Raw genomic sequence first — 27,866 nt, 5'->3', positions numbered from 1 at the left:
CTTTTCCCTTGTGCCCTGTTTTATAATCTCTGATAGGAGTGATGAACACCACCAAAGCAGGGACCTGATCTAAGTTACCTATCATCTTTTTCTGAGCACTTAGAACAGTTCATGGTGTATACAAATACACCATAAATAAATACGCACTGCATAAATAAATGAATGAATTTATAATTCTATGGTGACTGAGAAAAAGAAACTGCTTATAAAAAGGAAGAATCATGTTGACATTGGGCAAAATATTGTCCTATATTGGCCACTAGAATTGGAAATTAGGATATTATCTGATATCTCTTCAAGCGATATTTTAGTAAATTTGTGGGAATAGGAAGTATAAAAATGGATTGAAAATAAATGGAGTTAGGAAACTGGAGGCAATTAATATTGATTTCTCTTCCCAAAAGAAAAGGATTGGGCAGTATCTTGAGGAGTGGCAGGATCACAGAGAGATTCTACAACAGTGTTTTTCAATCTTTAAAGTCTTACCCTTTTGGATACATATAAAAGTTCAGTCTGTTTATTTATTTTTTAGATAAATAAATGTGAAAACAAATTGAAGAAATTATAATATTCAATTTGCTTTTCAAACAGCATGTATTTGCATTCCGCCATACTCCCAGAGATTCTAATTAGCCCTTCCCTGTTAAATTATCACTATATTATTGAATGAGAGGACAAGTATATTCAGAGGCCAGCTGGAGGCAGCCCACAGGATGACAGTAATTATGGGAAACGGGAAAATAAAAGAAGAAAGGTCAGCAGTGGTGATGAGAAAGAATAGGTAAAAGCAAATTTAGAGATTTACCCTTGTAAGAATATAGGTACTCAATCTAAGAGTGTATTCCTCGTCTTTTTGTCTTTTTCTTTTTTCAAAATTTCAAGCAAAGTCAAGTATTTCCCTCATACTGAAACCTTTAATACTTGATATCTTCTGTAGAGAAAAATTCAGAATTATTTCAACAAGAGGCATATGTAGGTGTGAACTTTCATGAGCAGTTATTTTTATACTGATTAATGGATCCTTTCATTGGAGATGTCTATGACGCATGAGGCAGCTCTAGTCCATTAAATTTTAATGCCTAGAACTAAATACATTTCATACTGAAGCCCTCCATACTCCCTTGTCCTAGAAAAAAACTTAATATTCTTTTAAGACTACAAAACTGCTTTTATTACTTTTTCCCTTACAAATACAAATAGGCTGTGACAATTGACGTGCTGGGTAAATTGGGTCCATGAAGAAAACTACTTAGGTAAGCACATTATTAAAATATGTATTTATATATCTCTATTTTCACACACAGAAACTCAGTCTTCTTTCCAAACCAAGTTCAGCTCTGCCTTGGAGCTTGATGTGACAATTTAGGGAACATCAGAATATTAGAGTTTGTTAGGATATTACAGAAAACAACTTAGCCCAACTCAGAAATCTTACAGGTGAAGAAATGAGGTATTTCATGATTAACTATCTTTGAGGACAGAGTGGACTGAGACATAAGGTGAATATTTTCATAGAGTTAGGTCAACCTTGGGGGTGATACATTTAATATAAATATATAAACTTGTAAGGATCTTGACGTTGCACATAAATACCATTTAATCTTTAACTACAACTCTGTAAGATAGATACAGCAAGTATTAGATCCCTTTTTAACAGATGTAGAGCACATTGTCAGGGCTTACACAGGAAAGGCAAAAAAATGGGAGTAGAAAGGTATATGGGTGTGGAGGGTAACATTTTGTATTAAGAAAAGCATAAGATTCAAAGTCAGAAGACCTAAGTTCAAATCCCAGTTCAGCTTCAATTTAAATGTACTTTAAAGAAACATACTGTATGATATGTTATGCCAGTTGAGTTCTTGAATAGCAGACTTTAAAGGGATTTAGGAGTGCAAGATATGTGGAAGTGACACCTGTGAAAGGAAAAGGAAGGAAGCAGGAGTGGTTGGGGGAGCTGTCAGACCACAATACAAGCTTACTAAAATCTCTGTTAGCCCAATATGAGCTCCAGAGCAAAAATTGCCTGTTAGAGGAGTGTCATATTCTGTGGAAATGGCTATACCCTCTTACCACCACCTTTCTTAGTCACTAACAGGGGGCCATCTGAAAAGATAGCAACCTCAGCTTTAATGCTGCAGTGATCCCTTTTAGTAATCCTAAAAGAGCTATCTGAAGGAGTCTGCCAGCTAACCATATCCATGACACACTCTTCTTGAAGGGTGGTCTGAGTGGCACCTCTTACATCCACCACACTTGGGGAAATGCTCATGATTTTATATTAAATGAAAAAGAGAGATTACCTACCTCCATATGTAGTATCAGCTCAATTTTTGTGTACATAATAATTGATAATAAAAAGTATGTGTCAAGCACTCTATAAGACACTTATGAATTACAAAGAAAAAAATAGTAACTTTACATGGAGAAAACTGTCAGACACCATCAGTGTTGCATACCTCCTGATGTGTTGTATTTGTACCCCAAAAGGTATAATCTGACTCTAATCATGAGGAAACACCAGATAAACCCAAACTAAGGGACATTCTACGAATTAACTGGCCAGTATTCTTTAATAGTGTCAATATCATGAAAGGCAAAGGAAGCCAAAGGAACTGGTCCAGGTTAAAAAGATTATAGAGACATGACAAATGAATGCAATGTGTGACCCAGGATTTTCTTTTACTATAAAAAAAAATAAAACATTTTTAAGACAACTGGCAAAATTTGAACAAGGTCCGTAGATTCGATGATAGAATTATAAAAGTGTAATTTTCTGGTTTTATAATTACACTATGTTTATGTAAGAGAATTCTCTGTTTTTAGGAGATACACACTGAATTATGTAGGAGTGAAGAGAGATCACATCTTACTCTGCAACAGTTGAGAGTGGCAGGGGTGGTGGGACAGGGTCATGTTATGAATTTTGGGTGGAGGGTATATGAGATCTATTGAGTACTATTTTATATCTCTTCCGTAAGTCTGTAATTATGTCAAAATAGACAGGGCTTAAAAACAAAAAAATATATACATGTGTCAAGTATTGTGCTAAATGCATTACATTATTTGATTTAATCCTCACAATAATGCTATGATACTCTTATTATCTCCATTTTATAGTTAAAAAACAAAAACAAACAAAAAAGACAAAAAAAGAAAACAGCTTAAGATATTAAGAAACATGTCCCAAAAGTGGGAAGTGGCCATCAGTATGCAAATACAGGTTTGCTTTGCTGTGCAAGTCTGTGTCCTATCTAGTTTCATAAAGAAACATAAATAGGAAAAAGAAGGAAATACAAACATAAATGATAATAGTGATTATATGGTAGTGCTGCAGGTTATTAAATTGTCACTTATTCCTCCACTTTATATTCTACATTTTTTACTATGAGGTGTTCCAGTTATCTATTGAGGCATAACAAACAACCCCAAACTTTGTCCTGCATCACAATAATCTTTTTATTATTCTCATGGAGTCTCAGTTCAGAAATTCAGGCAAGACACAGTGGGGATGGCTTGATTCTACTCCACCATGATTAGGACCTCAGCTGAGAAGATAAAAATGACTGGGGGTTTCTCCATCAGCTGGGGAATTGGACTCCTCTGGAGGCTTCACATCTCTGTTGCCTGGGCTGGGATAACTGTAAGGTTGGCCTTAGCTGGGTCATTAATGGGAGGGCCTTTATGTGATGTGTAGCCTTTCAGTGTGGCCTGGGCTTCCTCATAGCAGCTGCCTCAAGTTAGTCTGACTTCTTACATGGTAGCTCAGAGCTTCAAGAGAAAATTTTTCATAAAATAATGAGGAAGTTATGTGGTTTTCTATTACTAAGCTATGGATAAAACATACGAGGTCAGACAAGTAAGTTAAGAACTCATCCTAGAAAAAGAGCTACATCCCTCATTACTGAATATCATTACAGTCACCTTCGAAGTACTCCCTTTGAGAAGCTATGCACTGATGCCAGCACCTAATCCACCCTTCAAAGCAATTTCGGAACTCTTTTTTTGGAACGGCTATCAGAGCTGTCATCATATTACCCTTGCTCTCCTGAATGTCATCCAAATATCTTCCTTTCAATATTTCTTTTATCTTCAGGTAAAGAAAGAAGTCACTGGGGGCCAGATCAGGTGAGTAGGGAGGGGGTTCCAATACAGTTATTTGTTTACTGGCTAAAAACTCCCTCACAGACAGTGCCGTGTGACCTGGTACATTGTCGTGATATAAGAGCCATGAGTCGTTGGTGAAAAGTTCAGGTCATCTAACTTTTTCACACAGCCTTTTCAGCACTTCCAAATAGTAAACTTGGTTAACTGTTTCTCCAGTTGGTACAAATTCATAATGAATAATCCCTCTTAATCAAAAAAAAAAGTTAGCAACATCGTTGCAACTAGTTTGGGAACTTAATTATTTACCTCATAGTTGCCTTTTGTCACACTCTTTTGGTCACAATCCACCCAGATTCAAGCGGAAGGGACACAGATTTCACATATCAATAGAAAGATTGTAAATGAATGCTTGCCATGTTTTAAAACCCCCCAGAGGACATTATTATTTCCATAATCAGAAGAAAGTAAATTTTAGATGTTTAAAAAATTACATTTTAATTTTTATTTTGGAATAGAATTAGCAAAAACCCCTGTTTATATATGTATATTTAAATTCATGTGATTTGGTGGTGAAGAATCTGCACTCTCTGACATTGAAGGCTGCTCATCTTGGCTTTATCCACAGTAACAATCACAGAGCTAACAACAAACAGGGTATTAGATGTGTTGTTAGTTTTATGCATAGTACAAAGTGGGAGTTGCTAACATTATAAAAAGTTTTCATTCATTTACATAAACCTTTTGGAGGTCTTTTGTACCACAGATGCTATTGTTTCAAGGATATAGTAAAACTGTTTTTTTGTTCAAGCCTCTCTTTTTTACATATGGATTTTCTTTTGTTTAGAAGTAATATTTAAGGTTCTGGAAGTACTTTAAATTCTTTGATACTGTCATCAGCTGTGAAATAGACATAATACAATTGAGCTTTGAATAACATGGGATTAGAGGCACCAAGGCAGTCGAAAATCTACATATGAATTTTGACTCCCCAAAAAGTTAACTGCAGTTGGCCCTTTTGCGGATTCAACCAATAGTGAATTGAAAACTGCATTTCTGTCTACAATTGGGAAACTGTAGTTGGGACTGCGAAAATACCGCTTTCCATTGACCATTGGTTGAATCAGCAGATGTGAAACTTTGCAGATGTGAAAAGCTGACTGTATTTATTGAAAAAACATCTGTGTTATGTGGACCCACACAGTTTAAATCATGTTGTTGAAGGGTCGGTCAACTGTAATACTTATTTCATAGGTAAGTTGTGAAACTTGAAAGACATGATGTAGATAAAACATTTTACATGGTATTTAGCCCATAATAAGCAATTTATAAGTAGCAATGACTCTTTTGTTACATTCTCTTTAGCATAGCTTGGTAAGATAAAAGTTCTGTTTTATAATATTAAGTAAACAAAAAGTATTTAGACCAATCAGAAGTCAAAATGAGAAATCCAACCAAGTTATTTGAGGATAATTTAGTACTTCTTTTATTTGACCTCACCCTTTTCCTATTCTGAAGGAATTATAGCTTAACTTTCTCATAAATTCCACAAAGTTTGGCTAAATAACAAGAAAATACAAAGACAGTTGATGAGATAATGAATTTGCTAGAAACTGCCTGATAGATAAATATTTCATATGCTCCATGATTTACATATAATTTACTTTAATTTAACTTAGTACAGTGCTTGTCATAAGGTAAACATTCATTAATAAATATCAAATTAAAGAGTATCCATCTTTTTTACTGATTTGTACTAGTTCTTCATAAATTAAGTATACAAACTATTTGTCTGTTTTACATGTTGTGAATATTTCTCTCATTTGTCATTTATATTATATTGTGTTTTTTAATATTTTGCTAAAATTTATCATATTTTCCCTGTATTTTAAGGAATGATTTTATCCTTAAAAAGACATGCTCCACTTTCCTGAATTTAAATGCTTGCAGGGCAAAATATTTCAAGGTGATGTCTTTCCCATTTATCTAAAGGCTACTCATGACTTTAACCCTTACCATTCAAAACTAATTAGAGTTTACTCCTGTGAATTGTTTTTGTTTTGTTTTTTGTTGTTTTATGTTAAAGTTTATTGTGGTGACAATTGTTAATAAAATTACATAAATTTCAGGAGTACTTCTTTTTTTTTTCTTTTTTCTTTCTTTTTTTCTGGAGGAAGGAGAATTAGTAGACATTTCCTAATTTCCAGTACTGGTTTAGAGTTTTCCTATGTTTCATTTCTTTGGTTATTTCAATAGGTAAGTAGTGAAGTAGAGGAAGTGAAGTTGTGGAGAGGAGGTAAAAAGAAAGAATAAAAACATACTAGGTGGTGGAGTCAAATCACTAACTTATCTGGAAGTTTCCACTGAGAGATATACTGAGCCCCAGACTTGTATGTCCAACAGTAATGAGTTTAATTGAATATTATCTTGGCAGGTACCTTTTAAATGCTTTCAATGTATCATCACGTTAGTGTGGATGCACAGTTAATAAGTGTCTCACAATAGGTGGATACAGTTATCGTCCCATTTTTTTTTTTATAACCAAGGGAATTAGTGTAAAGGGGTTATGTAACTTGCTCCAGTTCACAGTCATCAGCAGAGCTGGGATTCTGACTACGGAGGCTAATTCTAGTACACACAGTCTTAACCCTGCATTATGAGTATCGTAAACTTAATATGTGAAAACCAAAACATTCTATTTCTACCTCAAAAACTACATCTTCCTGATTCTTCCCTACTTCAGTATCATGTCATTCCCTGACTACCCATTGCACTTGGAAAAAACCCAAACACTCAATGCCATGGCCCATGAGGCCCTACAAGTTCAGATGTCTTTGATCTCATTTTAAACATTACCCCCTCATCCCCCCCTTTTTTAACCTACTCAACACTGGCCTTCAAACATACCAAGCTTATTTTCATCTTCAGATGTTTGTACCCTCTTTCCTTGAATGCTCCTCCCCAAACTTGTCGCTTGGATTTCATCTTTTTGGTATTTATCATTTGTCTCAAAGATCACATCCTCAATGAAGCTTTCCTGGACTAAAATTAAAGTCTCCACTTTATCATTGGTCTGTTTTTATCTCATAGCTGTTGGTACTTTGTGATACTTTATGTAATATTTTCTTATTTGTTTATTTTCTCTCTGTCCTCTCTCATACACGCAGTTACAATATAAGCTCCATGAAAGCAGGGATTTAACTGTTGTACTCACTGCATTGTTTCCACTGCTCAGAATAATGTTTCACACACCGTATCATCTCAATACAGATTTGTTTAGTGTATAAAAACTGTATCGAAAAGGAGAATGATGTAATCAAAACTGTGTACAAGAAAACTTATCTAGCAGGTTGGAGGTAGCGGTGTGGAGGATAGAGCGAGATGAGAAAAGGCTTAGTCAAAGAGACTAGATAGAAGGCTATGTAAAATGAAGGGCGGTGACAGAAATAAAGAAATGTGAGGAGTATTAGCCAGTTAAAACCAGCAGAACTCTAAAACTAATTGAGTTGAAGGGACTCAAGGTCATTTGGAATAAAGTGCCATTAATATAGATAAGACATACTAGGAGATGATAGATCACACTGGGAAAATTATAAATAGTATTTACAAAAGCAATTTTGAATTTCTAATTTGAGATGCCGTTGGTAGGCAGGATATATGAGATTTGGACTCAGTAGAGAAATCAGGACAAAAGATGAAGTTATCAGATTGCATAAGAATTACCAAAGATGACATTTAGAATGAGAAGGGCTAAACTCCTAAATCACTCACTTTTTATACACAGAGAAAGAAGAGGTAAAGAATATATGGAATATATAGTTTGATGAAAGGAAAAGAAAGAGGGATTACAAGATGATCTGACTACAGAGATGAGGAAGATGATTGATATTGGATTTGGTAAACAGAAGATCACTTCCTGAAACTGAGGAAGTGACTTCAGGACAATGGTGAGGTCCAAATGTCTCAGGCGATTTCTCCTAATAATACAAGGCAAAAAGAAGAGGAGAATAAATGTGCTTTAGTGAGAAGGGATAGTATGAGGAAAAGCAAGTTTCAATGTGTAAGGAGTATGGTGAACTCATTTGGCATTTACGCAAGATTAGGCTGTACATTACTAGAGATGACTAAAGAAATGAGATCAGAGCTGTCAGCAGTGAGTGTCAATAACTTTTTCCAGAAGCTTAGAAAATGAAGGAAAAGGATAGAGATAAAATTAGTTTTGTTCTGTTTTGTTGTTTTGTTTTGCTTTGCTTTAAGAATAGAGAAAATTAAGTCTATAAACTGAGCAGAAGGATCTAATAGAACAGTAAAGGAAGAAGACATCTTTATTTAACTTTTTGTTAGAACAGATATACAGAGTGGAAGAATTGGAAACTACCAGCATACCCTTTTGTTGTGCTTTGCTTTATATGACTGCGTAGATATTGCCTTTTTTTTTTACAAATTTAAGGTCTGTGGCAACCCTGCATGGAGCAAGTATATTGTTACAATTTTTCCAGTAGCGTTTGCTCACTTCATGTCTCTGTGTCACATTTTGGTAATTCTCGAAATATTGCAAACTTTTTCATTTTCATTATATTTGTTATGGTGATCTATGATCAGTGACCTTTGATGCTACTACCATAACTGTTTTGGACCATCGTGAACCATGCCTATATAAGACAGAGAACGTAATCGACAAATGTAGTGTTCTAACTGTTTCACTGACTAGCTGTTCCCTCTCCCTCTCCTCAGGCCTCCCTATTCCCTGAGCTACAACAATATTGAAATTAGGCCAATTTATAACTCTACAATGGCCTCTAAGTGTTCAAGTGAAAGTAAGAGTAGCATGTCTCTCACTTTAAATCAAAAGCTAAAAATGATGAAACTTAGCCAAGAAAGCATATAGGCCAAAATCTAGGCCTCTTGTGCCATTAGTTAGCCAAGTCGTGAATGGAAAAACTAAGTTCTTAAAGGAAATTAAAACTGCTGCTCTAGTGAACGCACAAACACTAAAGCAAAACAGCCTTCTTACTGATATAAAGTTCAGTGGTCTAGATAGAAGATTGGAACAGTTACAACATTCCCTTAAGCCAAAGGCTAATCCAGAGCAAGACCCCAACACTCTTAATTCTATGAAGGCTAAAAGAGGTGAGGAAGGAAGCTGCAAATAAAAGTTTGAAGCTAGGAGAAGCTGGTTCCTGAGGTTTAAAGAAAGAAGCTGTCTCTATAACAGAAGCGCAAGGTCAAGTGGTTAGGTGCTGACGTAGAAGCTGCAGCAAGTTATTAAGAAGATCAAGCTAAAATAGTGAAGGTGGCCACACTAAACAACAGATTTTCAATGCAGACAAAACAGCCTTATATGAGAAGAAGATGCCATCTAGGACTTTCATAGCTAGAGAGGAGAAGTCACTGCCTGGCTTCAAAGGACAGGCTGAAGGGGCTGCATTGTTAGGGGCTAATGCAGCTGGTGGCTTTAAGTTTACCATTTCACAAATGCTCATTTACCATTTCAAAAACCCTAGGGCCCTTAAAAATTATGCTAAATCTATTCTACTGCCTGGCTCTAAATGGAATAACAAAACCTGGATGACAGCATACCTGTTTACATGGTTTACTGACTATTTTAAGCCCACTATTGGGACCTACTCTCAGGAAAAAAAAAAAAAAAAAAAAGATTTCTTTCAAAATATTACTGCTCATTGACAATGCACCTGGTCACCCAAGAGCTCTGATGGAGATATACAATGAGATTCATGTTTCCATGCCTGCTACACATCCATTCTGCAGTCCATGGATGAAGGAGTAAGTTCAACTTTCCAGTCTTATTAAGAAATACATTTCATAAGATTATAGTTGTCATAGATAGTGGTGATTCCTCTGATAGATGTGTAAACTTTTTGGAAAGGATTCAACATTCCAGAGGCCATTATGAACATTCATAATTCATGGGAAGAGGCCAAAATATAAACATTAACAAGAGTTTAGAATAAGTTGATTCCAATACTCATGGATGACTTTGAGGAGCTCAAGACTTCAATAGAGAAGTATCTGCAGCTGTGGAAATAGCAAGAGAACTAGAATTAGAAGTAGAGACTGAAGATGGGACTGAATTGCTGCAATCATATGATTAAACTTTTTAACAGATGAGGAGCGGCTTCTTATGGATGAGCAAAGAAAGTGGTTTCTTGGAATGGAATTTACTCGTGGTGAAGATGCTGTGAAGATTATTAAAATGACAAAAAAGGATTTAGAATATTATGTAAATTTACTTGATAAGCAGTGTCAAGTTTGAGAGGATTGACCCCAATTTTGAAAAACATTCTACTGTGGATAAAATTATATCAAACAGAGAAATGATACATTCCACAGAGAAATGCATGCTACAGAGAAATTGTTAATGAAAGGAACAGTCAATTGCTGAAGCAAACTTCATTGTTGTCTTATGTTTAAGAAATCACCATAGCCACCCCAACCTTCAGCCATCAGCCTCAAAGCAAGACCAGCAAAAAGATAACTTACTGAAAGCTTAGGAGATGGTTACCATTTTTTAGCAATACAGTATTTTTAATTAAGGAATGTACATTGTTTGCTTAGACATAATGCTGTTACACACTTAATAGAGTACAGTATAATGTAAACATAACTTTTATATGCACTAGGAAACCAAAAAAATTCATTTCACTTGCTTTATTGCGACATTGCCTTTATTGCAGTGGTCTGGAAAAGTACCTGCAATATCTCTGAGGAATGCCTGTATAACATTAATTTTTCTATTGAAGGTCTTTACCAAAGCTTTTTTTCACTTTTTTATAATTTCTCAACCTTTGCATATATGTGACAGCATTAAAAAATTAAAATTTTTAATGGGGAATTTTCTTAACCAATAGAATTTGAAATTATATATATATATATATATATATATATATATATATATATATATATATATATATATATATATATATATGCAATGGCCTATCCTGTGAAGATTTAACTTTCTTGCCACTGGGTATGTTTGAGATGTTGGTGGGTCAAGTGTAATAGAAGTTGTGGGAGAAAGTTAAATATTGAGACCTTTCTTTGCATTCTCTCCAAATCTGGGGTTTTGTGACTATGTGACCCTCCACCTCTTTTTTTTTTTGAGTGTTCTGATTCATAAAATGAAGTTTGCAATAATTTTTCATGGGGTTATTTAGAGAAATATTTATTTTTTATTTTTTATTTGTTTTTTATCAACTATTTTTGAAGTCACACCATGTACCAGGTTTAAGTAATTAATGCATATAAAAGGTTAATTACATAATAAAAATTCAGTGAATGTTAATTGCTATTAATATTATTAAAATGTTCCACATTTCCTCAAAGACAGAAATACAATGCAAGTAATAGTATGAAGAAAGTGAGGATTACTTTGGTCATTGTATACATTATTCTAATTTAAAGGCTCAGGTAATGCTTCAAACATTTTCACTGTTAAAATGACTCAAGTTAAGAAAGATACTATTGATTAATTACGTGTAGGGCCGATGACACTATGTGTCATTAATTATGTATAGGACCTATGACATATATGTATTAGACAAGAAGCAATTGCTGAACTACCATGAAATAGTCCACTGCAGTCAGTTCAATACTGTAGTTGTTGGAGAAAGGACATTTATTGGAGTGACCTACATATAAGATTGAGTTCAATTTGCAAGAGCCTCACCATAGATAAATGTCCTTTCTGTCTTTCATGGTCAAGTGGTGGAGGATTGATAGTAACTGAACGGCCCTGTCATTTGTTCCTACGTTTCGACCATCAGAGAGCTGCTGTCTGCTATTTCATGTGCTCTTATGCCAGAAATCACACAGGTTTTCTCTGAGTGCCTAAACTAGCTGGCAGTCAGGGAATCAATACATCCTGTTGCACAGAATTCAAACCCGCTATTAGTAGAAAAGTAACACTAAAGATGTGTTTCCTTACAGGACAGTGCAGAATTGATCTCTTCCCTGCTTCACAGTGGAGCTGACATACAGCAGGTTGGGTATGGTGGCCTCACTGCCCTACATATCGCTACAATAGCTGGTCACCTGGAGGTAAGTTACACCTTAGTCACCTGTAAAAGTAAACCTGCCTCTTTGTATTCTTGTTCGCAACTGTTTTCAAAGGCTGACTTGTTGAGCTTGTAGGAGTTAATTTTTTAGCTACCGAACACCCTCATTTATTTGGAGGATCAAATTAAACTATATAAATGTTCTTTTGATAGTCAATGCAGTCTATTTCATAACAGTGTAACCAAACATCGATTAATATAAAAAAAAGGCTGGATAAACAGTAGCTTTATAGCAGTGAGTCAGAGCCTAGGTTTTGGAGTCAGGCACCTGAGTTTCCATCACTTGCTATGTTTACCTCAAGGAAGTTGCTGTACCTCACGACATCTGTGTTTTCTTCATTTATAAAATAGAAATAACAATAGGTCTATTTTAATGATAAAGTTAGATAATCCACACAAAGCACTTTGCAGATTGCTTCTGTATGCAGAATAAGAACTCAGTGAAAGATCATTCATTCATTCACACATGAATTTTTTGATTTATCAAGCATCTATTATGTACCAGATCTGTTCTAGTTGCTGAGGTGACAGCAGCAAGAAAGGCAAATCTCCATTTTTATTTTTATTTTTTTGGAGTTTAGTTATATAGAATGAGACATACAATAAAGAAAAATGAAATATCATACGATGTTAGTTAGTAGTGAATACTAGAACTAGAAAAATAATAAAACATGGTAAAATGAAAACAGAGTAATGGAGAATGGACACTATTTTAAATAAGCTATATAGTGAAGCTATATATAATAAATATTATAGCACCTGCAAAGGCCCTGAGGTAGGAAAAAGCTAGGTGTGTTTAAGGGACATGCATGAGCCTAAGTTATTGGTATAGTATGAGATGAAGGTAGAGTGAGGGAAATAAGGCCAGGTGGATTGTTGCAAACCAGATCACAAAGTGTTTTAAAAGCCATAAAAATGACTCTGGATTTTGTCTTAAATTTAATTATTGAAAATATTAATTTTTATTCAAAGCACTTTCAAATGCATTATTTCACTTACTTCACAAATCTTCATGACATAGTTTTTATGATTACTGCCATTTGGTAGACATAAAACCAAGGCTCTTGCACAGTAATTATCTTTACAAATTACAAAGCCATTGAGAGCTATGTCTGGAATCCGGGTCATTTTACTCAAAATCCCTTGATCGTCAACATTCTATCAATTGTGGTAACCACATTAAACTCAAAAATATAATAAATGAGAAGTCTTATATACCTTAATTATTAAACAGTTATCTATTTCTCCCTTTTAGTCATGTTGCAAGTTAAATTGCACTTTCTTCAAACACATACAGAAACACACAGACACCCCAACTGTGAGCAAATAGAACTGCATATAAAATTATACGTAAAACCTATGAAACATGTGTAATTCATATCTCTTAGTATCACTTCAAAGAGCTCTTATATTCAATAAATATTAACATATCCCATTGACAGCAAAATAGTTTCCTCCATGGTGATATTTCCAACCCTTATTATATCACCTTATTTCCCAAAAATAAATTATTTTAGTGAGATTAATTGTAAATATAAGAGAATTTGCATTACACATGAGAGGAGAAATCCCATTAGAATCACTTAAATATAAATGTTTTACAGAAAAACAATTAGTTGAGGCCAGTGATAAAGTAAATGAAAGGTAAATATTAAGAAGCCTGGGTGGAAGAATTGCTGAGGTAGACCTTAAGTTCTCTGAAGCATTCAACCTTTGAAAGTCAGGAAAATGACAGGGTATCTTTTACAAAACAAAATCAGTTTTGTCTAGTGCTAAGCTGTTTACGTGTATGAGTGATAGAATTAAAACATTGGGTAAAAAGCACTGTGGTTAAGAGCCTGGTCTCTTTATCTCCTATTCAAATAGCTCTTTTCTTGCATAAATCCTATATGGAAGGAAATATCATATTGATTCCACCAGCCTTAGGGCAAACTTTACCAGTATAATTCCAAATAGGTCTCTACTCTTGCCTTCCAATTCTCCATGCATTCTCAAACTCCCTTCATTAGCTATTGTATAATGTTTAATGACTTTTATAGTCAATAATTGATGATGCATAAAACAAGTGTACATACATTAGCCTTATTCTTTTCTTATCTAATGGACTAATAAAGTCACAGATCAAATAATAAAGGAAAATGGTATGCAAAAAAACCTAAAAGCATTATATTCAAAAATACAGAATTTTTCCTTTGAATTATTTATTTCGAAGCTATTAATTGCAATAAATACCCACTTTCAGTATATTTTCTTTCCCCCATAGTTATTTAAATATTCATGTAACAAATATTATTGAGCCTCTATGATTTTCATAGCAATAGTGCTAGAATATGGGAGTGATATAAGAAAATATGACGTAGTATTTTCCCCTAAAGACTTTATAATACAGCTGAACACACAAAATGAATACACAGGAAAAATTGTATAAGCAATTCAAAAGTAAAATAGCAATGTAGTCATAAATAAGGAAAAGGAAAAGTTGAAGATCAAAGTATGTTTGATAATTAGGAATAATTAGAATTTTGATGATTACATAGCAAGGAATGTCAAAAAACACAAAACTAGAAGCATTAGGAGTTCACTGGGAACAGAGAGCAACGTGAACTAGAAAGGTTGGAGAAGGATTTATGAGAGGGGTTTGAAATTGGGCTGAACTTCAAAGAGTAGTGAGAACTGGACAGCGAAAAGAAGAAGAACCATGTCCAAAAATGGGAAGGAAGAATGAGCTGAGCACATTTAGGAGAAAATGAATAAAATGATAGCATGAAACAGATTGTGAAGAGTTCCTGCAGGTAAATTTGAGACTTAGGAATGGACCAGACTAAGGAAACTGAGAATAGAAGTCCAAGAGGTTTAATTCAATTTGATAAGAAATTGTTGTCGTTTACAATGTACAGTACATAAGACCAGATGGTGTGGTAGGTAAAAAGATTAATAGAACACAGGAGCCCTTGCTCTTTAAGGACACTTAACAGCCAATAGGATTTTTTTTTCCAATAGGAAATGGGAAGCCATTGAGACTTTTTGAGCAAGAGAATGATTGGAGGTGTGATAAATAATGTGTTGAAGAGGATTTCTTTGATCCCAGTATTTAGTATACACTCCAGAGTGATGATATGCTGATTAAACAAACAGATATAAAGGATCAGGTAAAGGATTTAATTTGGAGGAATAATCAATTAGCTCCAGACATGTCGATTTGCCGATGACATCCACATTTTCATGTGGAAATGTTCATTAATCTTTTAGAAATATCCAACTGTCATTCAATGGAGAAGTTGGGACTTAACGTAACTTTTTGGAAACTATATGTGGAGAGGTGATATTTGCAACCATAATAATAGCTAAAAGTTGTACCTTGGGTCTAATAAATGGCCAGGAGTGAGCCTAAGAAAATATCCACAGCGACTTGAGGAATTGCTGCATAGCTATTGAAGAGACAAAGAAGGGTTGGTCAGAGTGGTATGAAGAAAACTACAGTATCACAATACTTTGAGGCACAGAGAGTTTCAACAGATAAAGGATCCTGGTTATCAAATGGTGCAGAAAGATTGAGTATAAGGGGATAAAATATACTTATGGTATTTATATACTATACCTAAAATGTAGATGCTATTCCACTGTTATATTTTTACTCTTGGTTAAGAGGGGTGGTGGCTGGCAATCATCAGTGGGAGTTCCCTTCCATTAGCTGTCACTTTTTTTTATTGCCCACCTTTCTCAGTGAAACAATACCTGACGCTAAGTCTGACAGGCCTCTTTGTCTACACATTTCAAATTCAGACCCTCCATTAGTGTCTCCAGTGTGTTTGTCCTCCCATAGTTATGAATTCTATTAAACAATTTTACAATAAAATTTACATTGACTAGGCAGCTGTCTCCTTCAATAATAGAAAAGAACATGTGCTGCAGACTCCTAGACATGCTGACTGCAATTTGAGACTCAGATGTAGATTTAGTATGCTTTGAAAAGCAGGCAAATAGTGGTTGTCCCGGGTCTCAGTACTTCTCTGTGACTAATTTATCCGTCTACCGATATATATGCATATGCTGCTTTATACAAGGCCTCAGATCCTGTTGGGAATCAATAAACATGCATTAAACTTTCTTCTCCCCCTTTGAGTCCAGGGGGCACGTGAGTCGTGTGCACTCTCAAGCATGGAAAATGAAAAACATTAGCTAACATTTGGTAGTGCTTTATTATTCACATATATTTGTTATTTGGTTCTCCTGTGAAATAGCTACCATTAGACTCAGTTTATCAGTGAGGAAGCTAAACATTAGAGAAATTAAATGACTTCCACAGGGCAGTTCAGACAATAAGTAGATGAGATGGATAGGACTCAAACCTGGTTATCTGACTTTAAATCTGTAGTCTTATAAATAAAAGAACAATTACTCCCTTATGACTCTTGCATGTATTGCCAAAACAGAGCTTACACCCATAAGACATACAAAAAAGTATTCAGAAAACAAAACATAAACTGCTTATGTTACCATCTAAAGCCCAGACATTGCTGCATATACAATTACAGCAACATTAACTGATTCAAAAATAACTTCATATGATACTTAGTGGGCACCAGAACCCATGAAGATCTAATACATGTATGTGAGCACATAACACATATATACACACAAGTACACCAAGTGTAAAACACTTTATACTTAGATCACTCTTTAAAAAGTTGTTATACTTTAGTGTTTCATGCAGTCATTTTTGCGGTTATCAGGAGATAAATAAATTAGCCTTAGACAACTGTTTGAATAGCAAATAGAGACAGCACGTCCCAGATGATGCAATATATAATGAATAGGGGTTGTGGAGTATTTTATTTTTCACAGAAAGGCAGTTTCATATACACTCTGTGCAGGTGAGAGTATTATTTTTATAGTTGAATTTATTCTACCCTACCTTATGCCATTTTCAGATTGTAAACACTTATCCAAGCACCACTTTAGAAATGCTTCCCAGTTATTTTAGAATTTATTTCTGATTTTAAGGAAATGCTGTTGATGTTGTTCCAGTTCATTCTTAACTAAATCATGTAAATGTTTCAGGAGAGAATTTTGTTTACCAAGAAGCTTCTGACTCTCTTTTAAGTTATTTCTTTTATAATGGCTATGGTTTTCTCCCCAAAGGCACAAACAAGCAAATGGTTGGAATTATAAAATGTGATTTCTCTTTCTCTTTTTTTTTTTTATTTAAGAAATAATATACTCATGAGTTTTATAACTACAGCATATCAGATCTACTTCCAATCGTACGATTAGGCAATAGTTCCTTGTGGACTTCATTTGTAAAAAACAGGAACAGTTAACAACTTTGAAGTGATAAAGTTGTGCCACACATATGAATTGACTTAATCCTCATTTAGGATTTTATCCTCATTTTCCAGATGAGAAAACTGAGGCACCAAGAAGTTGAGTACCCTCTGCAAAGTGATAGAGCTAATAATTGGTAGAGCAGGTGTTCACATGTGGTTTAGTGTCAGAGCCAGCTCTCACTCACAATGCTGTCTGCACTTCTAATCCGAACAGCAACCTCTCAGCCTACCTGACCAGAATTTAAGTTTGGAAGTGGTAGATAGAAGCTTAGAATATAAGTGTCAAAAAAACATGCTCTCTACTCAGATCTGAATCATTTCAAAGACCAAGCACATCAAAATATTCTGGTGCCTATTTCTAAGGACACTATTCTTCTAGGCTCTATTCCTTATCTCTGATATTTCTACATTACGTTTTTAAAAAGCTCTGTTGAGATAAAATCTATATACCACATAATTCACCCATTTAAAATATAAATTCAGTAGTTTTTAGCATATTCACAGAGTTGCGTCATCATCCCTACAGTCTAATTTTAGAACATTTTTGTCAACCCAAAAGGAAATCCAATATTCAGTAACCATTAGTCCCCAAAACCCCTCAGTACCCAGCCATAGATCCCCATTAATCTACTCTCCTTCTCTATAGATTTGGCTACTCAGGGCATTTCATATAAATCGAATCATATAATATGTGATCTTTTGTAATTGGCTTCCTTGGCATAATATTTTCAAGGTTTATCCATTTAAACAGGGTTGGTTTATACCAGAATCATGTTATAATTATATATGAGTTTATTTAGCAAAACAGCAAAATGTATATATAGTGCAAACAATAGTGTAACTGCAGCTCTTTTCAACTATTCCTCTGTTTTCATTAAAAATTGATGCTAGAAGAAAATCTTCCACTAAAACTTCAGATTCTCGAACTGTATTGTGTAGTCACAAGCATGTGCTCAAATTATCAGGCTAGGAACATGCCCATTAGAGAAAGTGGCCAAGTAGGGCCTGTTCCTGAATAGACTCCTCCTACATGGGACTAGACAAGGTCCCACCCTGCTCAAGATGAACAATCCCCCTGCTAACCGCAGATTCGCTCTCTAGATTTTGAAGCAATTATACATTTTAAGACACCTCCGTAAAAATGCAAAATTTCCTAATGCTTGATGTTAGCTCCTGTAGTTAAAATATATGTTAGTAGTCATTTGAATCCCTAGAACCTTGCTAATTGAAATACGATCTATTGAACAGCAGTGCAGCATCATGAGGGAGCTACTTGTTAATAGAAAATAGAATCTCAGGTTCTACTTCAGACCTACCTAAAATCATCATTTCAGCAAAAAGATTCCCAGGTGATTTATGTACATATTCAAATTTAAGAAGTACTGCCCTAAAGAGTATTAGGAGAAATGAGATTTTAAAAAGATATCTGAAAGATGGCTTGAAACGATGAATAAATGATTAGAAAGAGGTACCTTTCATTTGCTTTATAATTTTGCTTTTGGCTGACCCTGGTTCTAACAGTTTAGTAATTCTTAAAACAACATTCATGGCTCATTCTGGGGCTCAGGATCATAATGACTTACTGCATAATAACTACCTAGTATGACGACACATAATAGGCACTCCGGGCACATTACCTCTCTTTAGGTGTTTGAGATACAAAATTACATAGGAGTAGTATTTAATATAAGAAGAAAAATCTAAAATAGAGATACAATACCATAATTATAAAATAAATAACCCAATTTTAAAATGGAATGAGTATTTGAATTGACATTTATCCAAAGAAGATATACAAATGGTCAATAAGCACATGAAAAACATGAAAAGATGTCCATCATTACTCATTAGGAAAAAATAAATCAATACAACAGTGACATACCACTTCATATCGAATAGCATGATATAATAAAAAAGACAATAACAAACACTCGTGAGGATTTGAAGAAATTGGAACCCTCGTACATTGCTAGTAGCTGTTCCTCAAGAAGTGAAACATAGTGTTATTACATGGCCCGATAATTCCACTTCTAGGTATATGTGTGTGTGTGTGTGTGTATATATATATATATATATATATATATATATATATATACCACAGGCACACAAAATCTTGTACATGAATTTTCATAGAATTATTATTCAGAATAATCCCAAAGTGGAAACAAATCTACTTCAACTGATAAGTGAATAAGTAAAATTTGGCATATCTATACTATGGAATATTATTCAGCAATAAAAAGAAATGAAGTATTAACGAATACTACAACCTCAATGAACCCTGAAAATGTTATTGACCTGTGAATGCTGCTGTAGTAGGAGAAATGCAATAGAATTACCTGTCTTTGAGCATCCATGGTTATTCATGCTTATGTGTGTAGCTGGGCAAAGAGTTATATGAATGTTACATTTTGATAATTATTGCCAAAAATCTTTTCAAAAAATGCTATCCATGTTGTCACAAATGCCACTATTTCATCTTTTCTTATGGCAGAATAGTATTCAATTGTGTATATATACCCCATCTTCTTTATCTGATCATCTATGGAAGGACACTTTGCTTGTTTTCATGTCTTGGCCACCGTATATAGTGCTGCAATGAGATTATTATACTAAGCAAAATAAATCAGACAGAAAAAGTCGAGAACCATATGAATTCAGTGATATGTGGGATATAAAACTGAAAACAAAGGAACAAGATAAACAAATACAGAAACAAAAACTCATAGACACAGAGAATAGTTTAGTGGATACCAGAGGACAAGGGGGCAGAAGGGTGGTAGATGAGGGTAAAAGGGATCAAATATATGGTGATGGGAGGAGAACTGACTCTGGGTGGTGAACACACAATGTGATATATAGATGATGTGTTACAGAATTGTATGCCTGAAACCTATGTAACTTTACTAACCATTGTCACCTTAATAAACTTCTTCAAAAAATCTTTCCAAACAATGGATTTATTTTCACTTTTACAGTATGAATGCTTGCTTTGTTTGCATCCAATATCAATCTCTAATATCTTTGCCAATTTAAAGAAATAATAATGCATTGTTAAGTATAAGGGATATTGAGTCTTTTTTTAATTTGATATAGTATTGATCTCTTTTGTTCCTTTTTTTATAGACTTTCTGTTTGCCTATTTTTGTTTTAATTTTTTTGTCTTACTGACCTTTAAGAGATCTTTGTATATTGAAGTATTAGGCTTTTTCATATCTATTGCAGCTTATTTTACTAGCAGCCTCTTTTTTTGCACTACTTTTTGTAAATGTTTTCAAATTTACATGGCCAAATTTGTCAGTTTTTTGTTATTATTTTTCTTTGTAGCTTCTGCTTAGAAAGACTTAGTTTCTTTCAAGATTATATGAAAAAAATCACAAATACTTATGAAGCACTTCAAATTTTGTTTTTCTCCCTGTTTGCAAATTGTATCTGAAATGTCTTTCAGTAAAAGGTATGAAGTCAGAATCCAATTTTTATGTTTCTTCCCTAAAGGTTATCCAGATGTTTAAACAGTATTTATTGAATACTCCATATTTTTTCCCTCTGCCTTTTATTTAGATCTATCTGTATATTCCTATGCTAATTCCAAACACAACTCTTATTTAGTGTGGATTTAGGTTATATTTTAATATCTAAAAGTGATAGTATTCTCTCCTGGCACTTCTTTCTTCATAACTTTCCTGACTATTCTTCCATTTTTATTTTTCTCTATGAACTTTGGCATATGTAGAGGCACTAATAAAAAAACATAAACTCTAAAGCCAGATTCTCTAAATTTAAATCCCAGAAAATATCTATCACTTACTAGCTGTATGCCATTGGGAAAGTCACTTATCATCTCTGGGTCTCAGTTTTCTGAGTTTAGATAGGTTATATTATTATTCATTTTATCAGTTGTGTGTGTGTATTAAATGACTTAATGTACGTTAAATCTTAGTGCCTAAAACACAAGTGCTAAGAAAGTTAGCTATCATTTTTTAGTCTATTGTATTTCTGATTTTATTTATTTTTCTAAGAAAAAAGCTTGTAGTGGCATCCTGACTAAGATAAGTCCTCATTTATAAATTAATTTAGGAAAAATTAATATCCCCATCATATTGGGTCTTCCTATTTAAAAGTAATATGTTTCTTTTCATTTATTTAAGTTTCTTTGTAAACGTTTTCATAAAATTTTCTTTTCATGGGTTTGAGTTTATTTTTAAGTGTTTGATCTTTTTTATTGTTGATGTGAGTGACATTGTATTTCTAATTTGTTACAGTTTACATATATATTGATTATTGATTTTTAATTTTATAAATATTAAAGTTACTGATTTATTGTTTCAAATAGATTTCTTAAGTGAGTCATTTTGATATTTTTGGTTTACAATTAAATTTCTTAGATGTGGTAATAATTTTACTTCCTTTCCAATAGTTAAAAATCTTGTTTTTCTCTTTCCTAATTGCATTGGCTGATACTTCCACAACAATGGTCCCTCCTCAATTAAATCTTGTACTCTTGCAGTGACACAATCAATCATGGCACATTATTCTCTTAGCTTGCTGTTGAACTTGTTTTGCTAATATTCATCAGTGAGGTTGGTCTGTGGCTTTCTTTTTTGTATTATTATATTAGTTTGCTAGGGCTTCCAAAACAACATACTACAGACTAGATGGCTTAAACAGCAGAATGTATTATCCCACAGAATGGGAACTAGAAGTCCAAGATCAAGGGGTAGGCAGGTTTGGTTTCTTTTGAACCTTCTTTCCTTGGTTTGCAGATGACTGCCCTCTTGCTGTGTATGCACATGGTTGTATCTCTGTGTGTGCAAATGTTTGGTGTCTCTCTATGTGTGTGCTAATCTCCTCTTCTTATAAGGACATCAGTTATATTGGATTAGGGAACCACACTAACTTAATTTCCTCTTTCACGGCCTTATTTCCAAATATAGTTACATGCTGAGGTATAAGGTTTAGGGCTTCAACATACAAATTTGGCACAGGAGGTACACAATTCAGCCCATAACGATTATCTTTGTCAGATTTTGTAATAAGTACTCTGCTGGATTTGTAAAAAGAGTTTAGAAATCTCCCTCTCCCTCTGTCCCTCTGTCTCTCCATCCCCCCTTTCTCTTTCTCAGATTCTAGTATGTAACCCTATGTCATTTCACCATAGGCAACACTGTTAGCTTATCTCCAGCAAGTCTTCTCAAATTCTGCATGCAGGGAAACAAATCCTATATGAATTGTAGGCTACCACAATTCAAGTACAAAAAGTATAGCAATGGGCATATGTATCAGTCAATGGACATCATTATAAATTATTGTTTAAATATCACTCTAGTGAATGCCATTAATGATGAGTAGGTATTCTAATTACCATTCAGTGGCATCAATTTTAAACTTCTTCTGAATAGTGTTTTGCAGTTCCATGATGTCAAAGTTTGATATACCTTCATTTAAAATGGTGAAGTCTGAAACTAAACCTTTATTATACACGTAGTCTTAAATTACTGAGACCTTGTTTAGGAACGCTACATCTTCTGGGGCATTCAAAAGTAGGTTACTTGTTTTTTTTCAGATGTTGAAACCAGAAACTCTATACCCTAATTACTGAATGTGCTCTGTGTTATAGAATACTGTTTATTAAGGCAAGGAGGCAGTCTCCTACTGTCTAGGCTTTTGGTCTGGGGATTGAGACAAGCTCATAGATCATGCTTCCTAATCAGTAATTTTATGGTCTCAGAAGCAATGCTTTAAGCATGTATCAATTGTAAGAGTGATGTAAGAGGACACAAGGTTAAGTGTCACTTTTTTTTGGCACTTGAGTCTTTGCTATAGATTCTATTAGGTGTTATTAAACATTAAGTATTGCTTTTGGGGTGAGGTAAAAGAGTATAAACGGGAAAAGCTTTATAGACTAATAAAAATGTAGATTAGATGTTCATCAGCTTGCTACCCTGGAAAATGATGAAAGAAACATTACCTGATAAATTAGATTCAAATATTATTACTAATCAAATCAACCTGAATGAAAAATTCCTTTGTAACCAATGTTTTATGTGAATTTTCCTCTCTATGGCAACCCTTCTGTGCATTGAATTTGATTCCAACATCCTAGGTCCTGCATACATTTAAAACAGATGATAGATAGATGATAGATAGATGGATAAATAGAATATGATTTATATATATATATATCATATTTTATTTATATTCTAATATAAATGTTATGCAATGTATCAGTTAGGCAGATATAGTTTCTGGGTTAGATATTTGTGACAGTTGATAAAAGAACAGCTATATATTTTGATGCATCTGCACTTACCCTTCTTTTCCCATGCTGTATTCCCTACCAGGAATTTGAAGGCTGAGTTATGAATCAAGGTTTCTATAGCTTGCTCAAGTCACATCCTCAGAGTTTTAAAGCATCCAAGGTCCTATGTCTCAGGAGGGCAGGAAACTATTACTCTTCTTCCCCTCAATTAGGAATACATTGAAAGACCAACATTTTCTTCCTGACCTTCAAAGGCAGTAGTAAAGTACACAGTGAGTACTACCTACTTTCTCTCCAGGAGGAGTCATTCCGGGATGGTATTTAGGGAGTAGAGCCTTTTAAGTATTTTATCCTCTCTGAACATTGTATGAGTTCTTCTCCTTGATGGCTCCCTTTGGTGGATCTCTAAAGAACCTTTAGAAACTTGCTGAGGTTAGAACAGTGGGAGTGAGAGGCCGGAGCCTCCATGCCTGACTCTCAGCAGCTGCCCTCTCTCACAGTCTCTCTCTTATGAGGTGTCCTTCAAAGGCACTTAGCACCCCTGCGTCTGATCACTTCTTCTTGTACAACTGAATATCAGATCACTACAGCAATTATAAAGCATGGAACTCATGAGGAAGGCACACGAAGCCTCCTAGAGTTACTCTGAGAAGCAATGCAAGTATAATCTCTTGAAGCCTCTTTAACCTTCCTGCCCTTTTACTTTACTCCTGTGTCCTGAAGCAAGCTACTAACCAACTTCCTTAGCTCTGGGCTGAGCCAACTCATAATTACTGCATGTCTCCACCCCTGGCCAGGTCCTGCCAGGATTTGAAGACTCACTCTCATAATTCCCTCCTGAAAAGATATACATTGAGCTAGCCAGGAAACTTGAGGGAAATTCCAAACAAAATGAGACAAAGGGCAGCAGCTACAAATCTTTCATCTAGAACTATCAAGGATAATCTAGTGGTGGGCAATATGTTGTTTCAGTCTTCTCTACATCCATACTGTCATTATCCTCCACGACTTCCTGCAATAACACTCTGACTTATAAGACCTGTTTCCCTGTTTGTCACACTCCACTTCATCCTAAACACTCCTGAAACTTTACCAGGTTCTCTAAAGTATGACTTTGGTAAAATCACTTATCTGACCAGGAACCTTGCTGACTCCAAAATATATCCAGCCAGGGATTAATTGGTAATGATCCAGCTTCCTATTTTTGCAGCCATGGGTCCTCTTGCCTTCATCTTGTAACCCATGCTCTTATTCCCCATTTATGTGCTCTTTTTTATGGAGGCTTTTTTTTTTTTCAATAATCCTGTAGTCTCTTTATTACAGTTTTCCTCTCTCACCCATCTTCAAAATTCAGCTGAAATGCCTCCTTCACGAAACTGCTGGATCCCTCTAGCTTGAAGTGTTTCCATGCTCTCAACAACCACAGCACTTTATCCATCCATGTCTTACACCATTTAGCACTGCCTATTTATAAACATGGTTCTATGTGATCATTTTATGATGCATTTTCCTTGAGCATAGGCACTGCATGTTAAAAATCTTTGTAGCACAGGTTCCAGTGTTGTGCTTTTATATATAGTGAGTTTTTAATAAATATTTGCTGAATGACAAAATTAATGATTATTCAAGTGTCATTTTAGAAATTATACAGAATGAGGAAAATTATTTCTCCTGTCAATAAATGCAGAAGACTTTATAATGATACCACTTAGGACAGTAGCTTACAAAAATCACAAGCAATTTTCATGAATTATTTCATATAAATTACTCTTATAAAATCTATAAAATGAAGTATATATCCTATACAAAAATATAACAATAACGTTCAAGTTTTACCTTTAAAATTGTCTCTTTACCCATTCAATATATGTTTTGACCTATTTAAAACATAAAGGAGGAATGTGGACATAATCTAATGTGACCCTTAACAAAAGAGAGAGACAGAGTTTAAATGCATTCCACTCCATAAAAACAGAAGTCCAACATACTCATAAGAGAGCATTGTTAGTCTTTTAGATCTGCATGTCTCTCTCTAAGACTTGGCAGGACTTTCTTAAGCTCCGTTCTAATCAATAATGTTTGGATGGATCTCGAGAGAATAATGCTAAGTGAAATAAGTCAGACAGAAAAAGCAGAGAACCCTATGATTTCACTGATATGTGGTATATAAACCAAAAAGAACAAGACAAACAAATGAGAAACAAAAACTCATAGACACAGACAATAATTTAGTGGTTACCAGAGGGTAAGGGGGTGGGGGGTGGGTGATGAGGGTAAAGGGGATCAAATATATGGTGATGGAAGGAGAACTGACTCTGGGTGGTGAACACACAATGGGATTTATAGACGATGTAATACAGAATTGTACACCTGAAATCTATGTAAATTTACTAACAAGTGTCACCCCAATAAAATTAAAAAAAAAAAATAATAATGTTGTCTTCAATTTAACATGAGAATTTACTCCGTGGCATAAAATCAGTTACTGATTCTCAGTCCTGTGCTATCACATGGTCTCAACATTGACAGTTTGTGATCCATTTATGAACGGTCAAGGTAAATAAGGAGCTTCAGATTGTTTGTACCTGCTCCCCATCCCCCAACCCCAGCCTCACACTTAAAGAACTACTTTGTGTCTAGTCCCTCTCTAACTTGATTTTATATCTTTTGGCCTAATAGGTTGCCAAACTGAATACACAACTTTCACACTGATGATACTAAGAAGAGTTGAAATGTGTTGTTTCAATAAGGCAGAGTCACATGGTTTAGATGCTGACACTCCCATGAACAAGTGTGATAACATAAATCCTTGGAAATCCAGTCAACAAGCCCTGGAATTATAGTATTTTATACTAAAAGCCTCTGGATTTTTTTTTTCTTCAGTTTGATATCTTATTGTTTCTGTTAGATAGTTGCTTCTAACTTCTGGGTGTCCCCAGGAAAGTAGAAATCTCCTGAGAATCAGGCAAACTTAATAAATTCCAGCTAAACAATCACTCTGTGAGCACCTCTCACATGTGAGCTAATATGATAACAGAGATGTAAGGATGCATTTTTTGCTCAAGATGTTTTACCATTCTACATTTCTTTTTGCAAGAGATCAAGTCTGAGCCCTCATTGGAGCTTTTGGAATTGTTGGGATTGTGTCTAACTTAGGTAAGTAAGACTTTAAATCTCTCTGAGCTTACATAGCATTTATAATTGAACAAAACCCAGTACCAATAGGTGAATAATAATTTTACCTTTGAAGTACAGATCTCCAAATTATGATGAAAACTTTCTGCATTTTAGGGCTTAAAGTTTTGCAAATGTTATGATCCAGCATATCTACTTCTAGAAAATTATTTTTTGGAAATAAAAGAAGATTGAACTGCAGGGGCACTCATGCAAAATAAATAAGTAAAAAAAAATGAAATGTCCAGCAATAAATATTGATTAACTCAAATCAATATGGGTATATGGTACATGGGTATAGTGAGATACTACACAGTCATTAAACATGATATTTTACAAGATTATGTTTGACATGGGAAGAGGCTCACAATGACTTTGTGAAACACATATAATGATATTTAAGCTTCGTTATTATATTTAAGTGTTTTTCTTTTTAGTTTGTCTTATTTCTAGAGTAGACACATTTTCTTAAAACATTTACAAATATGGCTACATTAATTGCTATACACCTTTTCCCACTAATTGCTACCCAAAGGTAACTGCTGTTCACAATGTGATGGGTATTCTTTCAGACATTTTCATATATTTTTTTCAAAAATGGGATTTTTGAAACATTTTTCACCAAATGTTTCTGCAACATCTCTTTCTTATTTAAAAAATACTTTTAACAGCTTTCTAAATATGCAACACATGCTTTTACTCTTTTTGAAAGCTATTTGTATTCAGAAAAGTATCATGTATGCCAAAGGAAATATATATATTAGTGTGCTAGGTGGTGAACACAGTAATTAATTATATATCTATATCTATGTCTATATCTACATCTATATCATCTATATTTATATCTATATCTATATATATTAGCATCAGTTCTCCTTCCATTACCATATATTTATTTGATCCCCCTTACCCTCATTTCCCACCTCCCAC

General features: G+C 34.4%; 1 protein-coding gene across 9 annotated transcripts in view; it reads left to right on the top strand.

Moving 5' to 3' along the window:
- LOC308501229 (serine/threonine-protein kinase TNNI3K) overlaps positions 1-27,866 on the top strand; it is a 315,419-nt gene that overhangs the window by 22,974 nt on the left and 264,579 nt on the right. For 6 of the 9 annotated variants that reach the window (XR_013993853.1, XM_081057235.1, XM_081057232.1 and 3 more), the window contains exon 5: positions 12,049-12,159. The exons of the other annotated variants lie outside the window; for them this stretch is intronic. Coding sequence is in view for 5 of the 6 variants with exons in the window: in XM_081057235.1 (XP_080913361.1) it covers positions 12,049-12,159 (111 nt within the window). In the remaining variant the exon portion in view is untranslated. The remainder of the gene's footprint in view (positions 1-12,048; positions 12,160-27,866) is intronic. 9 annotated transcript variants of the gene reach the window in all.

This window comes from Rhinolophus hipposideros (assembly GCF_964194185.1).
Source record: "Rhinolophus hipposideros genome assembly, chromosome: 8".
NCBI lineage: Eukaryota > Metazoa > Chordata > Mammalia > Chiroptera > Rhinolophidae > Rhinolophus > Rhinolophus hipposideros.
This window is presented reverse-complemented; position numbering and strand designations above follow the sequence as displayed.